General features: G+C 33.1%; 1 protein-coding gene across 1 annotated transcript in view; it reads left to right on the top strand.

The window, feature by feature from the left end:
• Positions 1-13792, top strand: part of LOC124373425 (protein krasavietz) — a 36219-nt gene extending 22427 nt beyond the window's left edge. Inside the window, exons 6-11 of the mRNA XM_046831800.1 lie at positions 1045-1147; positions 2147-2287; positions 3533-3752; positions 3998-4120; positions 5298-5357; positions 12891-13792. Of these exons, the coding sequence (XP_046687756.1) occupies positions 1045-1147; positions 2147-2287; positions 3533-3752; positions 3998-4120; positions 5298-5326 (616 nt within the window). The 3' untranslated portion in view covers positions 5327-5357; positions 12891-13792. The remainder of the gene's footprint in view (positions 1-1044; positions 1148-2146; positions 2288-3532; positions 3753-3997; positions 4121-5297; positions 5358-12890) is intronic.
• Positions 13793-15489: the final 1697 nt, after the last annotated feature.

The raw sequence follows: 15489 nt of genomic DNA, 5'->3' as shown, positions 1-15489 counted from the left end.
ATTGGCATTCCTGAATTATATCTAATTATAACAATCTTGTTAGTAGGTAAAACCTTTTTAATTAATCAATTAATATTGTAATTAATTAATAGTGTAATGTTCACAGACAACACTACCACCTCAACTATCACCTGCCGTAGTATAGAATACATTTATACTTGCCAGAATTAACAGAAAATTGACAATCCTTCAAAACTTACATCATTACTACTCTTCAAAATGAACTACAAAATGCTCATCAACTTTATAATAGATGATATCTGCAGTATTGGCGTAAAGGTTTTTCAGGTATTAAATGTAAAGGGTTATGAGACATAGATACCATTCAGAATGCTAAAATATTTCTAAAAATTACTTGAAAAATAAGTATTCCAGAAATAAAAAGGAAACCTAAATTGAAATTGAAAGCTAAAAAGTGTGTTATTGAAATAATTTTCCGAAGAATTAAAAGCAGAGAAGATAAACTAACTAGGGCATGGCATTAGTGGTGAAGATGAGTAAAGTAGAGACTTTAAAGCTAAACAGCAAAACCTAATATGGTGATTAAATTTGAAGAAATAGTAAATGATGAGTAAATATATGGTAACAAATAAAGTTACCAAGTGACACAAGATCACTGAGAAGATGAATCAAGAAACACAAAGAAACGAGTATTGAACAAACTTTATAAATAAAACCTTTATAACAATAGGATCAGTTGTCTTAAATTTTTTCTATTATTAATTTTTGTGTGTTGTACTTCTGTTCCACAATAATTTAGAATTATCTCCACAAGCTTGTACCGATTTCTCAGTGTCAAGAAAAAACATACCTTAAAAAGAGACTTCTGGTATCAGTGTTGAGGCTAGTGTGAGATGAATTTGTTGAAGGTCTCAAACGTATTTTCAAGGTTTCAACTCTTAAGTTGAATATTGTTTATTTTAGACTGAATACAAATGCTAAAATCTCTGTTGTGTGTTAGCCAATGGTGTGTCTACATGTCCATGCTTTTGCTTAGTGACATTTACATTTTTTTAATATATCATCAACAAAAATAAATTACAGGTTGATGGAGTTTGTACCCCCCAACAAACGTTCTGAAGAATATTTCCGATCTGCATTTGAAGAGAAAGGTTTAGCAGAAGTTGTGAAACTGCATATGGCTCAGGTTAGCAAGTATTATACTATGTACAAACAATGAAGGCAGCTAAAATATTAGTCAATCCTTATGAGTTTCAGTGTGGACTTCTAGCTTGATTAAATATTGTTTTGCACAAAAATGATGTTCCTGCTTAAACTATAACGAGAATTTTTAAATACAAGTAATGCTTCAGTCTATAATATCAATAAGTTTAACATCTTTATCAATAAGTGGCCACATTTATTTTTAAAATAGCCTAAAAGAGAGTAAATTATTATATAATGTTTTTGACTAACGGTGCTGTCAACTGAGCCACACTACTATTTTTGCATTGTTTTACTAGCTTTAAATTTTATACTAAACATTTTAATAATTTAATCAATCAATATAAACCAGATCACAGTACAAGATTTAAGAACTGTAGACAGTATGTTGAGCAAAGCTGTGGTGAATTGTATAAACAAAAGTCTTATGGGTTTACGAAATTGTAGTCTCTCTGCAGCACCAGCTGTTGTAACAGTCTACTCTTTTGTGATGTCTGTCATGCTGTTATTGTCTAGAAGGTAACAGTGCTTTTTGTATGCTTGGGCAACAAGTTTGCTGTAGGTAATAGGTAAATTTATATAATGTATTTCAAGGTGAACAAACCTTGCAGGAGACATAGTTGAGCTTTTACGTGCATCAGGATTTATACAAATTTATGTGATAGCGACGTGCAAGTAAACAATGTTCATAATTAATTTATTATATTATTCTTTTTATGTCTTTAAATCATTAAAACTAAAAATTATATTTCCCAAATTTCCTATCACATACTTATTGTTACACAAGAAAGGTTCAGGAAAATATGTTTCCATAAAAGAAATCTTTTTGTTCTGTGCTATATAAACTGAATATATTAGACTAATTTAAGTTGTACAAGAAGGACTAAGAATATATATAAATTCCATTCTCAATTATTTATTTTGGGCTCTTGCTATATTTTAAACTTATTTTTCACTGTTCTATGTGATTTTGTTTTTTCAGGCTTGCCAAGAGGCAAAACGAGATCTCCAACTGCATTTAGAGGAAGAGTTAGCTGATGGCCGGCCTGTCAAAGATATTGTTGCTGACGTGCGTGACATTGCTCAAAAACATCTTATCCCAGAACAAGAAGTTATCACTCTGGTAAGTGTTCAATAAAAATTTGAGTTATTTTGTTATATATATAACTTAGTCAAATTATACATTTTACTAATGAGTGCAGCTTTTTTTCTAACTTTTTGAATGTACTACAGTATTGTATTTTTATCAGTATTTGTGACCATATTATAACACTCACATTCCTTATAAAACCTGTTTATTTTATCGGTAATAGGATGTAGAAAATTATTTTTTCATTATGGAAAAGCCAAAGAATTTGTCTTAAGTTAGTTTTTGGCATGTCTTCTGCTTTGATGCAACTTACCTCACTGTCATTAACTATCATAACTATCACATCTTCGTTTAATTACGTCTTCTATCAATCTCACTTGTTTGTAAAGAATCCGTATTTACATAAAATAATCACAGTGACACTAGTAACAGCATCTTCAAGACAAAAATAAAAAATAGAGGGGTATCAGCTGTGACGCATTTTTTCAGTTGCGTTTCAACACTACAGCTGTTGTTTAGTATAGAATGAATGTTGTATTTGTCATAGAATGAAGAACCGATTCCATAGTTTCTAACGATATTTAACCGGACATAACATGTTAAAGTGAAGTATGAGCGTAGCTATATATAACTAGTTGAAGACTACACTGTCTAATTGCCAACGCAATGACAATAAACTTTAGTTACATTAATTGGTAGGGTTATCCATAGTAGGGTTAAATTGATAGGATTCTGGATAATAATTTGGAATCTGTTTCGTGTTAGTAATTTTGTGAAATGACAGTAATGTTCGCACTTTTATTACTTGATGAATCTTACAATGTAGTAATAAATAGTGCTTAGAAAAATCAAAATTTATCACAATGTTGAACCTTGTTCAGTAACGTACAAAGTAGTTAGTAGGTGTTTGTTTTATGATAGTGGTTCTGTCACACTTATTTGTGCATAATTTTATATAAACATTTATAATATTGGCAGTAAAATACAATAATAATATTTTGTCTCATACAGTAATAGTATGGTTTTTGTTATTACTATTATTGCTACAATTACAACTATAATAAAGCTAATGGTCCTAATTTTAGTTGTAATAGTAATAATAAAACCGTTATTATACAAAACCCCATTTGTGACGTGGGCCAATAAAAATGCAAAATAAATTGTGTTATAAGATTTAGTTAGAAATTCCAACAATTTATTAATTTTTGAAACTGGAACGTGTGTACATTGTATTATGAGACTTGTAAGATAGGAGAGTTAATTTTTTTGCTTGTGCAGGTGTGGACTACTGTAATGAACGTGGCTGAGTGGAACAAGAAGGAGGAACTGGTAGCGGAGCAGGCTCTCAAGCACCTGCAGAAGTACACACCACTGTTCGCTGCGTTCACTAGCACTGCCAAGTCCGAGATGGCGCTCACTCTCAAGATACAGGAATACTGCTACGAGAATATGAATTTTATGAAGATCTTCCAGAAAATAATACTGCTATTTTATAAAAGTAGGTTTTAAAGTGTTGAAGTGACTTGCTTGTTGAGCTGTGATAATTACACAAAATTGCATGTTTTCACAAAGGATAATACAAATTTCCTCCCAATTACAACTGGCAGGGACTGGCTTAGGAGTTGTGTTTTGTAAACTTTAATCCCCCGTAGTTAGTATAACTCTTAATTAGTTCATGAATTTATGAATTTTGCTTTAGTTATTTTTTATGTCTGTACTATAACAGTATTTTCATGTTTACAGCTAATGTGATCTCTGAAGAAGTTGTGATGAAATGGTACAAGGATGGGCACTCTGTTAAGGGGAAAATGATGTTTTTGGAACAGATGAAGAAATTTGTGGAATGGCTCCAGAGTGCTGAAGAAGGTTAGTTAGATTAGTTTGAATAAGTTAAATCATAAATGGACGTATTTTTAACTTAAAATTTTTGAAAGACAACAACCTTTGTCATGTAAAAAAGTTAAAATATAAACATTATGTATATATATACTTATTTATAGAATAAATACTTATAATTTACAACTACAAAAATTGTGAAAAGAAAGGAAATTTTGCTGATGACATCTGCACATACACGCAGCAGATGTGTGACATTCCACAAACAAAATATATTTACAAAACCATGATAGTTTGATTATTAGGTATTCTATTTGAGATTTTCATGAAAAAATACAACAAAAACACTTTGCATATATTTGCTTTGGTAATTTGCATTGGACTAATCAGTGGTTGTCCAAAAATAGACGCAGCAGACTCACATCAATGCACAAATACATAGAGTTAGCGTAAGGAAAACCAATGTTGACAGGTAGAGTGTAACATATTATCTGTTGATATTCCAGATACAATGGATATTCCACCATTCTCAGTTAATTGATTTTTTCTGCTATAGTGAAATTTCAGTTAACAAGTATGTATGAATTATATTATTTCTAGCATGCTGGGGATAGTTGACTTTAAACAGTTGTCTGCAGGACTGTCTTTTGTTAACTAACTATACCATGCACACAATTGAATTGATCTAATAGACATATCAATGTTTATTTAATAGTTTTTAATGATCTGTTTAAGTAGATCTTGTCCGTTCCATTTCAATTTTCTTAATGTTTTATTTGTGTAGAATAATTACATTATGTTGTAAATATGAATTTATATTATGTTTGTTAAGTAATCATTAGGTTATCAGGTTAGTATTTTTTAATTAGAGCAGGTTTGGACTGATTCATAGCAGAATAAACACATATAATATGATGTAATATAATTAAATAGATCTATATTGAAATCATGCAAATTAAGTATAGTGCATCCTTATGATGAGGGTGGTATGTTTATTTTTAGGCTAAAATCTAAAACTAAATACTCCATATATGTGACAGTACTCCTGCAAACCAACATGTACCAATAACACAGTCAACGGCCAACTCCAGGGAATTTTGACATAAAGTTTTATTAGTTTGAGAAAGATTTATCTTAAGTTGATTTCTATTATTAAATCAAAGTAGTAATAACTAAATGCATTCATGACAAAATATGTCTGTTTCAGAATCTGAATCTGGCGAAGAAGATGATTAAATTAGAAAATAGAAGTGCATATGTATACAAGGTAAAGATCTGAAATAGTACTAATAATTCATAAAGATTTTTGTAATCTGTAGTTACAATTAGTTAATACAATAAGATTAAAGGAATTCACGAAGAGATTGGTAATTTATAAGATATCTCATCATAAGGGAAGAAAAATGTTTTTACCGTTAGAATTTACAAATGAATATTGATGCTAGAAATATATATATATATATGGCATGGAGACAGACCACCTGCCCACAGTCTATAGAGGCTGAACCGAAAAACCTCCCTCTTAGTTTTTAAGAAAACCCTCATATTAAGACTGCAAATTATTTCAAGAATTAATTTATAAAAAAAAAACACTTTATTCTGAAAAAAGTTTAAATTTATTTTGTTTCTTTTATACATGGTTGTTTAAAATGTTTTAAAAGTACAGTTTCTTAGTTTTTTCTGTTAACTACGTGAGCAGTTTGAGCAAATCCAAATATTAATCAAAAGTTACCAAAGAAGTAGTCTGTAAAAAAATATGTTACAGTTGTAACTTTTCAGCAAATTTTTAATTTTCTTTAATGGTTCAAATTAAGGTAATTACACTTGTAAAATGTAAAAAAATTCAAGTAGTAAGGTATGAATTTCATTTCACCTATCAATAACTCTCTTAAAAACTAAAATTTTTTTATTTGAATTTTGACTTTATCGGAAATGGTTGAGAAATGGCACCAAACATACTAATGTTTATGGCTTTTTTTAATCAATTACAGCATCTTGAACTCCTGTATTTGTCATAGGTTCTTAGTGAGTTATTTTTTTACTTCTTTAAACACTTTCTCCATTAGATGCTGTAATTTAAGTAATTGTTATTCCTACAATTATTTAGATTCTTAACTATTTCGGTCCAGCATTTATGCTAACCTTATTTATGGATGTTCGAAATGTAATCTGTTGTTTTCTACCATGGAACTGAAGTTTTCTCCATCAAGAACTCTTCTTTTTTATTGATTGAACAGCAACGCTGATTCATCGCTTCATGGTCTTCTCAAGTAGTGGGCCTCAATGCTTACAAAGTCTTTTAAACTTCCCCACAAGTTAAATCTGGGGATCTGAGTGAGTTGTTGACTGGACCACTTCTCTCAATCCATTTCTGAGGATATATCTCATCGAGTTTGTTACACCGCTTCAGAGTAATAGGCTGGCACCCCATCATGCATTAACCACATTTCTTGAATACTTTGTTCCTAGTATTAGGCAAGTAATCGATTAGGAAGTTGTTCTATATATTTCCGTCCAACGGGCCATCACTTTGGTTACCAATAATATAGCACCAAGTATTGAAGATCCAATACCTTTGATTGTCTACTTTTCGAAGTGGAGATTCTCAAAAGCCTAGAACCTCATGTCGTTGTTACAGTTCACTTCTCCATTGCTCGGGAAGGTTGCTTCATCACACCATAAAACCTTGCGAAAAAATATACTTCTTCATGCATTATATCATGGGCCCACAACAGAAGTCATTCTTTGAGGTTGTCATATCCATGTAGTGAAATCCGGTATGGGTGCATTTTATTGTCCTTAACGATCCTGGGTCATTCCATGTCAAAGCAACCAATGGTCTGGACCTTTACCTCTCAGATTCTGATGATTTTTTGTAGAGTTTTATCTACCAAGACTAGTTACAAACACTAAAACTACGCCAAACGCCACGCCACGCCAGAGCGGCCGAGCGTGGCCGCTGCTTGAATAGTTGACCGCTGAGCGATCCTGTCCTTGCAAGCGGCCCGCCTGCCCGGCCATTGGTGGTGGTTCGGAAGTCACCTTTAAGCCGTTGGTCCCCAGGTTAAGTGTTAGAGAGGGCTTCTTAGCCCTAACTTTTTTTCTTTTTTTTTACTAGTTAAAATGCAAAATTTGATATTTTTCCACCTGTTGGTTTTGGAGTAACACACAAAAAGGCAGTTTTTGGTCATGTCTCAGTATTTTCTAAACAAAAAGCGTAACATGTAAAAAAAATGTTTTCCTATACCATTTAGAAGTATTAACCAAGTAAATGTAAAACATAAACTGGCAAAGGGAGATAATTTCACAAACAACTAACTGACTGTAGAACGTAATACCTTAATGTACATAGCAATGGCTGCTTACACCAAACAAACCGGTGTGTACAACATATTTTTTTTAATAAGAACCCATTTACGTCCCATTTTGAATTTTTGCATATGTAGTCAGTTGTAGCACAAATAAAATATATTTTTAAAAAACTGAAAGGGGACGTATTTTGGGTTTTTCTAAAACAGTTCTTTGGAGGATACAAAAAAATTCAAAATACATAAAACAATCATGTGACATCAAATTAGAGAGCATTTCAAATGGAAGAGAATGCCACAAATTTGAGCTCTTGTAGCTTTAATAGTTTTTTTAGCTACGTAGTTTGGAGAATACTGAGAAATGACCAAAAACTGCCTTTACAAAAGCCTGTTACTCAAACAGCAAAAGGTATAAAAATGTCAAATTTTTCATTTTAACTAGTCTTGGTAAGTGCAACTTGCATAAGAAAAAAAATCACCAAAATCTGAGAGGTAAAGATCCAAAAATACTTTTTTTAATTGGTTGATTTGAAATGGAATGACCATCCTGAGTATCATTGGCTAGTTCCTGCATCGGTAACAGTAACCACTCTTCTAGATGAGTCAACATGTATTGAGCTGAACCGCAGCTAAAATGATTGGTGCATCATCATCCCTTACAGACCTGTTTCCCTTTGTTGTAATCCGGTTGTGGATAAGGTTTAGCAAATGATGTTCTGGTCTGGGTAACGTTAACCCTCCCAGCGTCCCGTATAAACCACCTTGAACGTCCAGCATCATTTAGCCGTTTTGCAGACATTCAAATAAAAATTTGCAAAAAATACAAATATGGAAATAATCATACACTATAGCATACCATTGTAATCAGTATAAATAAATTCTTAGTAAGGATAATATTATATAATTTACTCACCAAAAATATGTGTTGAAACTTAGAGCTTATAAATCAAAAATTAAAAAAGAAAACAAAAATTTATCAACTTTTCACTTAGATAACCATCACTTTTTTTATTGTTATTAAAAAATCCAAAATAGCAATTATGTTCAATAAAATTAATGTAGAAAAAGAAGATGTTTAAATATTTACATAAAACCTTATACTGACAACACTATTTACAATATACCGAACTTGGTACACTCTTTTTTTCTTCGAAAAATCTTAGTCCGAAGAGCAGTTGGGGGAGGCTTGCCTCTTTCTTTTCCTCCCTTTAGCAGAAGGCCTCCAAAAGTGATCCAAATAAGGGTAGGCAATGTTTGTGGATGCCACAGTTGCACTCTGGGCACCAATATGTGCTTTTCTTGTTGCATACAACGCAAATCCGATCATTCTTGTTGGGTAAGTGAGTGAGCTTGTGAGAAGTATCACCTCCTGGACCTGGTTGTGGTATTGGTAGAACAGTATCATTTTCTGCCAGTGTCTCAATGATGTCTACAATAAAAATTCCTTCTATCCATTTGGTTGGTCACTGTTATTTGCATACAAAAGAAAGGCATTGAATAGAGCCATGTCGATAAAATTTAGAAAGAGTTTCTTCCAGTACTTTTGGGTAGGACGTGTACAAGATAAATGATAAATGGACTTGTCAGAGTTGTCTACTCCTCCCATAGCTTGGTTGTAATTATGTATAACAACTGGTTTGACACCTTCTTGGCCTTTTTTGCTTCTGATAATTTTTATCTTCAGCATGCCCTGCAGTAGTAAATAAGAAAAACCGGTTTTTTCGGGTAGACGTCTGTCGAAATCCAACAAAAAGTAATTCACCTTTTTCTGAAATATACACTTTCTCTAGCTTTTAATTTCTGTTCAATGCCTTGTTTGCAAATAAATTTAGATCTTTTATTTATTGTACCAGTGATAAAAGTTGAACGGTTCAAAAGCTTCTCAGCAAGAGGGATTTTGGGTATAAAAAATTATCTGTGAATAAGTGGTGACCCTTATCCAACAAACCTGCTTTTTGCATGATTTCTAATATAACTTTTTCAGTAAAAGGTGCCGGGTTTCCTTTTTAAAAAATCACTACCGCTAATAAAGCTCAAAATGTAAAATGTAACTGGTTTTTGCTATCACATACTTCAAATTTTTTTATTCCGTAGCGGGCATGTTTTTTATTGGGCATATATTGTATGAAGACACAACGGTTTTTTCATTCCCACTACGGATTCATCAATACAAAACATTTTGATAAGCAGTAAAGTAGGCTGTTGAATTTTTTATTTAGATGGTCTAATAAAAATCTAATTTTCACCCAGGGATCATAATTGGGTTGTCCACGACGGAGAGTTGGCGCCATTGTCAGATGTAGGTTAGAGTTGATAAGCATGAATTTATTGTATGACATTACTTTATGGAAAAAAGGTATTGTCTGTGAGGCCCTAGTGTCCCAATAGGCTTGTAGATTCTTCTGTCTAATCAAACCCATATTCAAAATACAAGCGAAAAACTTTTTTATGTCTGACACAGTTTATATCAACCCATCTTGTAAATCTAGAATGCGTTGGGCATTGTTCCAGAATCTCTCTTTGTTTTTAATTTTGTTCTGGGCATAGTAGTTAGTGTGTCTGACTATGTGGTTCCATACAGCATTGGTAAAAAATAAGTAAAAGTACTCAATAGGTTTACTATTTCGTGGTGGTGGCACATTCTTTACTCCTGGCTGTCTAACCTGAAACCTATTTCCAACATTACATTCTGGTTCGGTTGAGTAAGTCCTAACCCATTCACTTGATTGTGGAGGTGGTAATGGTATTGATATATTTCCGTTATTGGTATTAGTTCTACTGCCGTTGTCTGAATCACCTGAGTCTGATGAAGAAATGTTGTCAAGGTCTGGTTCGTATTCCTCGCCGCTGCCCGATGAGTAGTCTTGTAGTGATACATTTGTCTGGCCATTCTTCAGCTTCTAAATCACTATCAATGTCCCCATCTTCTTCGTGAATCATTTCTCTCAAATCACTTGATCTACCAAAAAAAATCTTCTGCCATTGCACTAAATAAAGAACAAAACAATAACACAGTAACGCACCGTAAACAAAGGCGACCCGCTCGAAACTAACGCACCATACACAAAGGCGACCCGCTCGAGACTAACCAGCTGGCACACAACAAAAGGGGAGAAAGTTTTGGGTCAGTGTTGCCAAAATACCTAAAGAAAATTATCGTATTGGGTATCAAAATACTCGTGCATTTACGGCCTTTCCAACGATATATCGATCAGGCCTACCAGACACGGCTAGCTCATTCAGGAGTTGTTCTTTTCCGCACGTGTTTAATTCGCCGGAATTCCGGTGTGGACGCTACACGCGCTTATTTAATTCGCCGGAATTCCGGCGCGGGACGCTTGGAGGGTTTAAGTGTACACAGCAGCATCAGCTGTGTAGTTCTGTTAACATTCACATAACACCATTAACACCATTGTATTCAGGCGTGAGCAACTCGAGTCTGCGCACAGGCATCATAGCCCATACAGGCTCATTTCCCAAGGACAATGTTTTATACATGATGTTATTTTTATGATGTTTATTCTTTGTTCACATTTCAAACTCCGTTCGGTAATGTAAAAATTTAGAAGCTAATTGTACAGTTTGGTTTGTAATATTGTACATATATTTGGGAAATAAAAATCAATTCATTCAACATTGAGAAGCTTCCTTATTAGTGAATGGTGTATTTGGCAGACAATACCACGCCTTCATGGACACAACACAAAACTGACTAACTAAAAATGAAATCAAATCTAATAAGACATGATTATCATGTCTTTATCATTTCTCCTAAACTTGTCAAAAAGGTTTAGTAGTTGTTGAAGATAAACTTGTCGATACTGGTAGAAAGTAACTGAACATACTAACAGGTTTAGATTAATTAAAACAGGTTAAAACAGCTGGTATTGCTGTTTAGTTTGTTATCAAATACATCACAGGTCACTAATTGATATATGATAATGTATAAATTTGATAGGAATTCACTCTTTTAATATATGGTACCATTCATTGTATGGATAGTGTTTTAAAAACAAGTTTTAAAGACACTTTTGGTACCCTAAAACAAAGATGGGAGAATACTACGGCGTACTAAATGCAACAAAACGTCAAGGAATTAGTATTTTAAGTGCAATTTCTCAACCATCCAAGATAAATCAATTGCAATCAATTGCAAGTTAAATAAAAAAATTAGTTTTTAGGAGATAATAACAAGAACAAATCTTTAATGATAGTCAGCTCTGAGCCAGTGTCATGCATGGTTGATGTCAGCCTCTCCTCCCTGTCCTCCTAAATGAGAGCATAAAATCATATGTACATTTGACAAGTTAGGTCCCTCTCGCAGTAACTACTCGAGCGGTGAGCGAACAACGCGATGCGCATGTGTGCCAACTTAAGATGTTCAAAACAAGTGATCAACCCGCTGGTTGCAAAATACGATCAATTATCCGGGTTTTTTACAGCAAGAAATGATCCAGCTGCGGATATTTGTAGACATATAAGTGAAGTGCACATCCCTAATGCAGTGAGTGACAGCAAAGTGCAGAAGTGGATGAGTGCTTTCAATGGTAGATGGGTAAATGTCCATGATGAACCGCAATCGGGCCATTAGTGATCAAGGGAGATTTGGTAAATGTCGTTGAGAAAAAAATTTGTGAAGATCAGCGATTTACTATTTCATCATTAGTTTTGGAATTTCCAACCATAACTAAAACGACATTGCACAGAATTGTCTCTGAACATTTGAAATATCGCAAATTATGCTCACGTTAGTTTCCCAGGCTGCTTACTGAGGAACACTAAACAAGAAGAATGGGTTGTGCTATTGAGTTTGTGGTTTAATGCCATGAGTAATGTGATACACTTTTAGTGAACATTGTCACAGGTGACGAGACATGGGTTTCTCACTTAACTTCAAAAACAAAACGCCAGTCAATAGAATGGCATCACACAATGTCACCGTTAATATCAAGGCCAAACAAACAATCTCAACATGCAAATTTATGGTGACCCTGTTTTGGGTGAGACATGTAATATTGTTAGTCGAGTTTATGGAATAAAGAAGAACAATAAATGCTGCTGTTTATTGTGATTACTAAACTTCGACGTGCAATACAAAATTAGCAACGTTTCCTATTGAAATCTGGAGTTCTCTTTGCATGACAACGCCAGACCCGATCAGATCATTTGGTTGGGAAGAGATTGACTGCCTTAGAGCCCGGACTTGGTGCCGGGCGACTTTCACTTGTTTTGCTATCCAAAGGAGTTTTTCGGTGGTAAGCGCTTCAACACTGACGAGGTGAAAGAAGCAGTTAAAAGATTGGTCATTCTCAAAAGGGGCTGACTTCTACATGGGCATTTAAAAGCTTGTAAAACGTTATGACAAGACTTGAAACAAAAATGGAAACTATGTTGATAAATAAAGAATGATATCAGGAATCATAAAATAAGTTTGGTAATGTTTTATAAATTGTGATAAATAAAGCGAATGTATTAATGTGATTGTTGTTCAGTTTCAGGCCAAGTGAACATTCAAATTTAAGTATCGATACAAGACGATCACATCACATCATCCCATACTTCCAGATGTGTTTCATCCAACACTAACGTAACGCTAAAACAAGTAAATCCAGGGTGGTTGGTTCAACTTATTTATTATTTAGGGCTGCTCGATGTGAGAGGTGGTTTAATGCTGCACATAACCCAGACTCTTGTGCGTGTTTACAACTTTTTATCATTGTAATGTTTTTACGAAATATATTTTGATACTGAACTATTGTGTTGAAAAGACTTTTTACAATATGAGTCTCGCCTATGTATGTGACCCGATCAGAACTCTAGACTCAGCCACGTTCCTTGTATCTCCACCTGCAACCTTCTGGTGCCTTACAAAAATGTTTTTGTTGGGGATCAATAGTGTTTTAGTCGTTAACGTCGTTCATCATGTCTATATTTAGTGATTTAAGGAAATTAATTTATTTTTATACTGCAATGAAAACATAACACACTTCATCAGATGGCCATTTTTCATGACGGATTAAATTTAAGGGGCATGATGATCCTCTGCATGTTCAGTTATCCATGGTTTCATCATGTCTTGTTGTTGGAGGTGAAGATACAGGAATACATGTGATATAGTCTCTTAATTTGGTAAAACCTCATTATATCTGTTGTTCATGTTGTTTTATATAACATCAATATTATCTTATTTGTATTCTGCATAATTAAGTACCGTAGCACTTATATCTAGTAAGATTGATTATTTTCTGTAGGTAATTAATTAAAAAAAAAACATTATTTCCATAGGTTAAGGCTAGGGTTTTGTAATATATAACTTTATGTCGAGGAAATGTGTCAGGCGTTATGTTATTAAAAATAAATGCAACATTGTAATAAAAGTGGTCATTTTGACTAAGTGTTGTTGTTTATTTTCTTGGAGAAACATTTTCTCAATCTTGTTTAAATATTAATGTACATGAAAACTGCAATGGCCAATAATAAGCGTAAATATCTGAAGAAGTATTACCCCTGTAGATTTATTGTTACTATTAATACCTTTTTTTTAAGAGGATTTAAACATTATGAGCCATAAAATTATATCCTCTTATTTACCATGGTAGTATAAGTAATTCAAACCTGCCAACCATTTATTCTCTATGTTAAAAAAAAATATTTTCTTTAAGTTGTATGAGCAACTTTACTTTTTTCTTCTTCCCCTCAGAAAAACTATCAAATGTGAGAACAATTTGTATTATGACATACATTTTATCACTGTGCGTTTATTTATTTGGCCTTAATATTCTTAAATTTGATTTTAAATAGTCATAATGCTATTAAATTCTTTAAAATAGTTGACTGAAAGAAATAGTTTCCAACTCAACGTTTTAGAACTCCAAGTCATTAAATATCATATGCTGATACATGCCTGCCCTTCTTCAGCAGTTTTGTCAATGGTTGGTAGCAGTGGTCAAATAAATAATCTTTATCAATTTGTTTGATGACCAAAAAATTTCTCTAATTGTAAAGGGAGAAATTCAAAATTCAATATTGAGTAAAGGTATCTAAATCCAGAACCAATGAAGTATTACAGCATAAGAACTGCAAGATTTGAATACAATTAATTGTTATGATCTGCTTTCTATAAAAATCACAAAAGAAGAAAGTATTGCTTTTTACTCTTTTTGAAATCTTGACTTGTAGACTTAGTGAAGTTCGAAGACAGAATTATATATTAAAATTAATAAAATTATAATGCAAACCCTTTTGAGATGTGATTGTATAGAAGAGAAAGTTTGGAATTGGATACACTTTTGTCACCAGAACTGGACTCTTCTATATCAAAGGTATTTTAGTGTCAATATTATTTGTCTTGGTCTATAACTCAGGGGCTTGAAAAAAAAACATTTTATCTGTATATCTGTCCCTAGAAACGAATTGAGCTATAGAGTTGTAAGATTAAATGATGGTGCATGTCACACCATGGGATTTGGATGAGCCTCAGCGAATTCTAACTGTCCGCACAATATCCTGACAGGGAGTTGAGACATGACATTTTTTATATTTTGAAAGCTGATGATATTTTTCTTCCATATGTTTGTCTTCCACCGGGTATCTTGAAAATGAAATGAGCTATAAACTTAAAACTATGCATGAAACTTGAGCTAAGTCAGGTACAAGACACATAGTCTAGCATGCTCCCACTTGGAATATTAGTTACTACATCTAAATCCATAGAAAGGACATCACAACGATATAGCAGAAATACACTAACTGCTTTTGGTGAATGGAATAGAATCACATGATCAGCACATGTGTCTAAACTCAATGGTTAAAGCAGGGTTCTCAGTAGTATGAGCCATGGTGCTGATAGGAGCAGGGGTTTAGTAGCTGTCTTGCAGTAACAGGTTAAATATAAAAAACTTCACTTTGTAAATTACATTGGATCAAATTACATTTTATGACATGATTCACTAAATATAAAATGTACTTCTAATTTGTTTTGTGAATTAAGTCATAAAACGTAATACTATTGAGCAACAAGATATCAACACCACTTGGTCCCAATTAACACATTCATGTTTAATTTAGATAAACTGTTACAGATAGCTTTTC

This window comes from Homalodisca vitripennis, chromosome 1 (genome assembly GCF_021130785.1).
Source record: "Homalodisca vitripennis isolate AUS2020 chromosome 1, UT_GWSS_2.1, whole genome shotgun sequence".
NCBI lineage: Eukaryota > Metazoa > Arthropoda > Insecta > Hemiptera > Cicadellidae > Homalodisca > Homalodisca vitripennis.
This window is presented reverse-complemented; position numbering and strand designations above follow the sequence as displayed.